Genomic DNA, 8,510 nt, shown 5'->3' with positions numbered 1-8,510 from the left:
CCTAGGGGTGGAGGTTGTGATAGGCTTTGTTGGGATCTTAATGGCAGTAGGAAGTTTGATACTCGATCTTTCTATCATAAGATTCGTAATGCAGATCCCTCCACCTTCCCTTGGAAGGGTATTTGGAAAGTTAAGGTTCCTAATAGGGTGGCTTTTTTTATGTGGACCGCAGCTCATGGTCAGATTCTAACTTTGGATAATCTTATGCTTCGTGGTCGTCCTTTGGTGAATCGTTGTTATTTGTGCTGTTGTAATGCGGAATCTGTGGATCACCTGTTACTTTTTTGTCCGATAGCTCATTCTTTGTGGATGCATATGCTTCAGTTGTTTGGGATCGATTGGGTCATGCCAGGTTCAGTTGAGGACTTATTATTTTGTTGGTTTCATTGGCTTGGGAAGCATAGTTCTGATATCTGGGATTTGGTCCCAGGCTGTTTAATGTGGACTATTTGGTCTGAGCGGAATCGGCGAGCTTTTGAGGATGAGGAGAAAACTGTGGTTCAGTTATTAGAGTTGTGCCAAAGGACCCTCTTTGATTGGTCTCGATGTTGGGGTTTCTCAGTTTGTTCTACCCTTACGGATTTTATTTCCTCTATTAGAATAGATTAGGGGCTGTTTTTTTTGTCTTGTTGTTTCTTTTTTTTCCTTTGTTCACTACCGTGAACTCTTTGTGTTTCTCTTGCTTTTCTTTTATTAATAATATTCTATTCTTACTTATCAAAAAAGTTATTTTATTTTAAAGAAGCATTAGTGTCTAACAGTGTACCAAACACAAACAAAGTACCTGCCTTAGTATGACTAATGTGAAAAATATTTTGATGAACATAGGACAAAACTAGAGGGTCAATTTTTTATACTTTTTAATTTAATTTCCAGATTTTTAGGTTTTTGGAATATTTTCTTAGTCAAAATGGTGTCCTTTGTTTAGGAATGTCTTAATTTCTGGTTAAGTTCTATGGCCCCTATGAAAAGGCTTTTTCAATGTAGAAAGGCCACAAAAAAAAAAAGTATATTTAAAAAGAGTTCTTTTGAGATTACTTAAAATTTTTTAGTATATTCTTTCCTTTTAGACTTTAGAAACTCTCTCTAAACTTAAGTTTTTGCACCTCGTTAGAATGAGATTAATCCTTTTAACATTTTCCATTCTACACTCTACATGAACGAAGTTTATCTCCTCTGTGCTTCTAGTTTACCTATTGATGATTATGCCAACATTTAAGAATAACTATTCTTCCCCCTTGCATTATATGCAGTACAAGGAAGCCATTTTGGCCTATGCAATCCTGCTCAAAGCAGAGAATGGCCAGGTTTGCCTTCCCTATCTCAATTTAATTTTCTACTATATCCTATATGATCAGGAAGCTTTATAGGAGTTTGTAAACCTACTTTTTTTTGTGCATAGTAAAGTAAAATCATCTTTAATTATGTATGTGTTTGGATAGAGATTATCTCAACTCTGCGTTTTCAATGTTGCATTTTCTCTCTTTTTTTCGTTGTTATTTGTGCTGTTGTAATGCGGAATCTGTGGATCACCTGTTACTTTTTTGTCCGATAGCTCATTCTTTGTGGATGCATATGCTTCAGTTGTTTGGGATCGATTGGGTCATGCCAGGTTCAGTTGAGGACTTATTATTCTGTTGGTTTCATTGGCTTGGGAAGCATAGTTCTGATATCTGGGATTTGGTCCCAGGCTGTTTAATGTGGACTATTTGGTCTGAGCGGAATCGGCGGGCTTTTGAGGATGAGGAGAAAACTGTGGTTCAGTTATTAGAGATGTGCCAAAGGACCCTCTTTGATTGGTCTCGATGTTGGGGTTTCTCAGATTGTTCTACCCTTACGGATTTTATTTCCTCTATTAGAATAGATTAGGGGCTGTTTTTTTTTGTCTTGTTGTTTCTTTTTTTTCCTTTGTTCACCACCGTGAACTCTTTGTGTTTCTCTTGCTTTTCTTTTATTAATAATATTCTATTCTTACTTATCAAAAAAAAAAATACCTAGTGTCCCTAGGAATTCAAATAAGTGATAGCCAAGCCAGATTTTTGAACAACCAGTGGTAAAAATGTTGAAATGTATGGCTTTGTGGAAGCCATAAGCAAATCAATTAGTAATATTTGCGTTTTCAAAAACCTATTGCTACAGAGGGGAGTAGATGTTTACATTGCATAGGTATAAAAGATAAATTAAGGATGAATCACCTTGAAACAACAGAGGATCTAGAAAGAGAGGGTCCTCTTAGGTTGAAAAGGCACAACATTCAAATAAAAGAATCAAAGTGCTTTGGAGGTTTCAGTTAAGCATATATTCATCCACATTTCTTGTAAAGAAAAGTTTGATTTAGTCCTGACAAATAATTTGATATTGTACGTAACATAATTTATGCAAAGAGATTAACTTTGGTAGGATTTCTTAGCTCTGGAACTGCAATTAAGAAACTTAAGAACCACAATGCAAAGAGTCGGCACACCATTGTATAACAGGAAAAAAAAAAGGTTCATTTGGAATCACAGACCTTTTACTTTTCTGGTGGACCATCCAGAAAGACGAAACATGGTTACTGGAAGAAAGATCCAAAATAAGAATAGGGTCCTGCCAAAAGAATAAATAAAGGAAAAGGAAATAATATGTATCAGAGGTAAATATTCCACGTATAGGAGTTTTTACATACAAAGAACAGTTGCATGTATATATTTAGACTAAAGTTAATACCTTCTCCAGAACCCAACCACCCTGAAAAAATAATGTAAGATATATAGATTTCTGAATATCTGCTGAATATATGTGTACACTCCTGCGTGAAGAGATTATACCATGTTGTCGCTCAACACAATTCCCTTCTTTTGTTTTTTCCCAGACTGTGAACTCAGCTGGACAAGGAAGTCGATTTTCCAACTTCAAAGGAGAATTAATAGATATTCTCCAATCATAAACAGGTGCATTTAGTTCAGTATGAAGAACTGAGGCATCTGCACCTACACTGAGCCAAAATTGTCTGCTTCCAGTGTTAGAACAACGCAGAAGTATATCCTTCTTCTCAAGTTGATTCAAATTGAATGTAAAATTGGGCATTTTAGTTTCCTGCTTTTGTCTATAGAGTGAACCTTGGTCGATGCAGGGTTGGTCCTTTCCGTATGCATAACCAGAACCAACAGCGACTGCACAACCCCATGAGTAAGGGGGCTCAGGAAGATCAACACAAGGACGGACTAGTAAACATTCATCAGAATCCTTGGACGTACTTCTCCAAGGTAAAACAGCAGAAGCACCAGAAACTATGTTAAAACTACTTGTTCCTGAAAAGCGATTCTGACCATGAATTAAAGACACTCGACATATGGAAATATCCAATTTAACATCTGTATCATTTACAACTGTTGCAAGACCCCTGAAAATTACGTGCTTCTTGCCATTTTTCATGACAACTTCCATAGCAAAAAAATCATTCTGTAATGATTTGGGGACCACTGACACTGGAAGCAATGACCGAATACATTCCCCTACATCCTCCGAGCTAAGCCCAACCCAAAATCCTATGTCTCTATCTATAACATTCTCACTTTCTGCATCTGCTTTTAAGTTCGCAATAGTCTTCCTCTCAAAATAAGTTGTAGATGCCAATAGTAAGCCGTGGTCTTGCATGTCTTCGACATTGTTTTGCTGGGCCAGCAAAAAGGAACAATGAAGCCAAAAATTATATTGGAGAAAATGAGTATCAGTAAGCATAAACGAAATGAAAAAAAATAGCTCACCATTCTCCTTAAAGGATATGACACAAGATTCTGAGCATTATATGGTTGATTCAACATCCTCACTGAAGCTACCTTCTTCAACATGTTTGCACTATGTCCAACAGAAAAGGAAAGGGACCCAATGACTTCACCTAGTAACAAGACACCAATTATTAGATTATATTAAATATAACTAAGACGAAAATTCTGATGATTTTCCATAACAAGTGCAAAGTAGCGTAAAAGGTAGGGGGAAGAAAACGACGCCAAGACTTGATGCAACACTATCTAAAAACAGAACTCCAAATAAATTTTGATCCTTTCAAAGGTACCACATGAAAGAGATCACTCAAATAATACAGATTCTTGTTTCTAGAATAAAGTGAACCTGAATCCCGTGAGAACATTTCAGAGGAAGCATGGTTGAAGATAAACACATTGGTTTCCATAATCAATACAAGGTAAGGGTAATGCAAGGAGTAAGAATTCACTTGACCAATGAATGCCGCACTAATCTTAAATTTAATAGAGAATGTGAAGCAGCCCAAGTGCAGAAATGAATAAAATCACAAAGTTTGAAACCACAGATGCCTTAGCAACTTTATTTGAAGAAATTCTAATCCAGAGGTTCATGGTCCAGTAACACATACCTTTTCCAGCTTTTGCTGCAAGGTTTGTCACCTCCACTTCCAACTTAGCTGGGGCCTGCATCATATACATGTTGGGATTCTTTTGAAAGGTAGAATTGTAGGCAAGTTTACAAAAACTTCATCAAGAATTAAAAATAAGAAAAAGTACAAAGACAAATGTAGGGAGCATGTAATAAGTGTGGAAACAAAATAAATTTACAGAGATACAGATGAACTTCTAAAACACCAAATTACATGCAAAAGTCAAATAACAACAGAAGTATGCTGTTCTATAAAACTGAAATGCCCAATGGGGATACATTTATGAAAATAATCTTGCAGTCAAAGAAGCACAAGGAAGCCTGTAAGAAATTTACCCCCAGAAAATTTTCAAATAAAGTTCGAAGAGGGGAGAGAGAGTAAAAAATAAATCTTGTATCATGATGTAGCAAAAAAATATAAGACAAAACAAAAGCATACATTTCATGTAAGGAGTTCATAAAATACGGAATAAGAGAGAGAATGATGCAATGAGGAGAAAAAAACCCTCTTCCAAAAGCAGGATTCCACAAAAAATCATTACAATAATTAATCTAAATTGCACCCTCCACTTTGGCTTATAGATACAATTCTGGATTAGCAAACCTTTTGACCAATGAACAGGTTGACATGTCCAAAAATCTGACTAAAATTAGATTGGCACGTCTACAATATCTGTCCAATAAAAAACAATGTATATCTACAGGTTTCTGTAATCCGCTTTTGCTTGATAATTAAAGAATTCTCAAGACTAATTGCTTCATCAAGCCCTTCAAACAAACCCAAATCCTTGGAAATTTGCTCAACTACATATCCTGCTAGTTTGAAGTAAAAAAGGAAAAATCACCTTCCTTTGATGGTCCAACTATTTCCTCCGATACAAAGCTGTCCTAGGATAACAAGAGAATACCTAATATTCTCTTTGATATGTAAAAAAATTATTGATGAGAAAGAACTACCTAGTGTATACTGGATGTAGACATAAGATAACTTATAAGAAAACAATGCATTACAAACAGAATCACATAGAATCTATGAAATCTAAGATAGAAGACATTTTGTTCGGACTTGAAAAAAGAGAGGGTTCAACAAACCATGGAGGTTTCCACGTCCTCAAAAGTATGCTGATTCCTTCCTCTCCAGTCTCCACAGTATCCCAATAGACATTGGGGGACTAGGTTCACACAAGCATTTTTTCAAACCAATATACCAAGCTGTCTTAGGCTAACAAGAGAGTGCTCAATAAAATATACGTTTGGAGGACTTTGAAAGGCAAAGGTTTATAAACTGTGACACTAGGATGAAGATGCCTCAATCCAATCCAATCCAATCCAATCTAACAAAGAGGCAAAACGAGATTTTATTTATTTATTTATTTTATTTTAAAGATTGCAGCTCGAATGGCCCAAAGAGACAGTGAAAGATAAGCCTTGGCCAAACTAAAGAAAAAATTCTAGTGCGCTAGATATTATGATAGATGCTTGCAACCAACACTTAATTTTATGTATATTTTTATATCCACTGATTATAGTTTTGGTGCAATGTCTCCCTTCTAAGCCATCTAAATTGATAGTTCACAAGTGAAATAAGTTAATTCTAATAATAACATAAAACCAAAAGAGAATAAGCATAGCACAAATTAAAGCTATCTCATACTTTTTTTTTTTTTGATAGGTAATAGAAGTTTTATTGACTAAAAAGTACACCGTGTTCATGATGGTCAACACACTGTACTTGAAACAAACAAAAACAAATCCAAGAGCAGAATAAGATACCTTTCGAGGAACTTCAAATATGAAAAGTTCATTCCACTTCACAGTGCCTGTATCAAGCTTATTGATTTTTGAAACTAAAGGCTTAACACATTTAGTCCTTGCACTCTGAGGAAAAAGCTTTTGTTGATCTGTTGCATGACTATCAATGACAAGGCGCAAAGCACAGAAAAAGTTATGGCTATTGCCATCATCAATGACAGGTAGACCCTGGAAAATATAGAAAAAGTTATTTTCTTTCAAGAGGCAGTAGTGAATATGAAAAAATGAATATCTTGACTAAGAATTTCATAATCTTTAGCCAGATTTACAACCTTAGCTTCAATAATCTGTACAGCTATATAATAACGTGTATCCCTCGAGTCATCCGCAACATTCAACCTGTCTGAAAACCTTGGAGGTGGAATCCAAACAGAAGCACTGTCACCATGACGTAGCTGGTCAACTTTATCTGAATTTTGCTCAACTTTTTTCAGATAAATATCACACCCAAGTTTATTTTCTAAAATCACAGTCTGAAAATCATCTTCATCCAATGCAGAAAAAGTTGGATCATCTCCAAGTCTCTGATGATCACCAGCTTCCTGCAAAGATAGTGAGCAAGTAAAGCATTGAAAAAATCTTCTTAATATGAAAATCAGCTCAAGATCAAGACCTCATTTAGCTTTGTTGCTTTCTTTTCAAGTTCTAATTGCCTTCTCCATGAAAGAATGCTCCCTACAAAAGTCTCAAGATGTGCAGCACTGACATTTATGTTCAGCATATTTGTAGCAGCAACACGCACTCTCTTCCCAAGTTTTGATGGTTGGTGTATATTGGTATCATAAGTTTCAAACCTTAAAAAAGGTGAAGTAAAATAACATTAATCAAGGGCAAAGAGATTTAAAATTTATAAAAGGAATCAAAAGGCAAACCAAATTTTACTTAAATATTCCATCAAATGGCTCAATAAGGGGCTCCCAGGCTTCTAATTGTGCGTTGAAGGCCGATGAGGCAATAGAGCAAATCAGAACTGCATTCATTGCCTCTAGTTGACCGTGTGTTGCAAGCTTGATATTGGTGATTGTTGTGTCAAATAGTGGTGTCATCTGAAAGGGTTTAAAATGTATCATAATAAATACATAGATTAGAAGAAACAGAAACTACTTAAACATCAGAATCTAGGTGTTCAGGTCATTTAAAAAACAAACCATTCCACACATGCTGTCAAGAATGGTCAAAGAGAAACGTCTTAGCTTCAATTCAGCAGTTATGTTCTCCTGGGCCTTTGGCTTCACTGAATCACCAATGGTGTAAGCCAAACGACTTGATGGTTTTTTCAGATCAGCACGAGCAAGAAAAGTACAGGCCTACAGAAACAAAAGACTACTATAAACATTATAATTTCCCTCTCTCTAAGTAAAAGTTTAAAATGAACAATAAGCTAAACAGATAACATTGGATCTTATCATCCTTATCCAAAAGTGAAAAGAAAAATCTAAATATAAATAAAAGAAACAATTAGAAGTATGTAGTGAAATAATTAAATTATCGGTAATTTAACATGGTATCAAAGTAGGAGGTCCTGAGTTTAATCCCTGTTTCCTCCACTCTACCACCCATTTAAAATCCCACGTATTAAGCCTCACCTATTAAAAGGGAGTCTAAGCCCACACGTGAGGGAGTGTGTTAGAAATATGTGGTTAAATGATCCTTTTGTGAGAATCGGTAATTTAACATAAACATTTGAGGAAGGAAAGAGAAGTTCAAGATTTACAATTATCATCAAATAGGGAAGCCAAAAAAAATCTAGACAACAAGATCAGCGTCCTGGATCAATGAGAATTCATTTTAACCTGATTTTCAACTTTCCAAATGCTCCAGCATTGAGATGATTTTGAACTTGAAGATCTTGAAATGGGATCGTCAAGAATATTAGCTTGGCTAACAAGATCCATTCTGGGGCAGCAAAATGAATCCAGGCGAGGTGCTTCATCTATTCTGGAGACTACACATCCTAGAGAAGCATAACCAGGAGGAGCAATTGGGTACCAGAAGAAAATGTCATCAAAACCTTTTCCTGTGATATGGGCAACTCTAGTAAACTGCACAGGCTTTGCAGAGATTTCAGGACTATTGGCCTTGAATATTATGCCCAAAGCAGGTGGTTCTAAGCTGAAAGGGATAAAATTTAACTAGAAATTGTAAATAGGAACTCATAAAGAGATTAACAGAAATATAGATTAAAAATAACTAAAATATACTATAAAGAAAATTTGCAAGATCGAAAGGTCTCACCCTTCGGTAATGCAGTCACCCAGTATGGCATAACCTGGACGTGCAATAGGTCGCCATATTGAGACTGG

At 35.7% G+C, this 8,510-nt stretch overlaps 1 protein-coding gene across 1 annotated transcript in view; it reads right to left on the bottom strand.

The window, feature by feature from the left end:
• Positions 1 to 2,418: 2,418 nt before the first annotated feature.
• The window catches only part of LOC112011114 (uncharacterized), an 11,543-nt gene continuing 5,451 nt past the window's right edge, over positions 2,419 to 8,510 (bottom strand). Inside the window, exons 2-12 of the mRNA XM_065781669.1 lie at positions 8,443 to 8,506; positions 8,001 to 8,319; positions 7,356 to 7,514; positions 7,090 to 7,253; positions 6,821 to 7,001; positions 6,480 to 6,749; positions 6,169 to 6,375; positions 4,376 to 4,430; positions 3,747 to 3,877; positions 2,707 to 3,654; positions 2,419 to 2,586 (exon numbers count right to left, since the gene is read on the bottom strand). Coding sequence (XP_065637741.1) covers positions 2,434 to 2,586; positions 2,707 to 3,654; positions 3,747 to 3,877; positions 4,376 to 4,430; positions 6,169 to 6,375; positions 6,480 to 6,749; positions 6,821 to 7,001; positions 7,090 to 7,253; positions 7,356 to 7,514; positions 8,001 to 8,319; positions 8,443 to 8,506 — 2,651 coding nt within the window. The 3' untranslated portion in view covers positions 2,419 to 2,433. The remainder of the gene's footprint in view (positions 2,587 to 2,706; positions 3,655 to 3,746; positions 3,878 to 4,375; positions 4,431 to 6,168; positions 6,376 to 6,479; positions 6,750 to 6,820; positions 7,002 to 7,089; positions 7,254 to 7,355; positions 7,515 to 8,000; positions 8,320 to 8,442; positions 8,507 to 8,510) is intronic.

This window comes from Quercus suber, unplaced genomic scaffold, assembly GCF_002906115.3.
Source record: "Quercus suber isolate HL8 unplaced genomic scaffold, Cork oak 2.0 scaffold_275, whole genome shotgun sequence".
Lineage (NCBI taxonomy): Eukaryota > Viridiplantae > Streptophyta > Magnoliopsida > Fagales > Fagaceae > Quercus > Quercus suber.
Note: the sequence above shows the minus strand (reverse complement) of the source record. Positions and strands in the feature narration are given on the sequence as shown.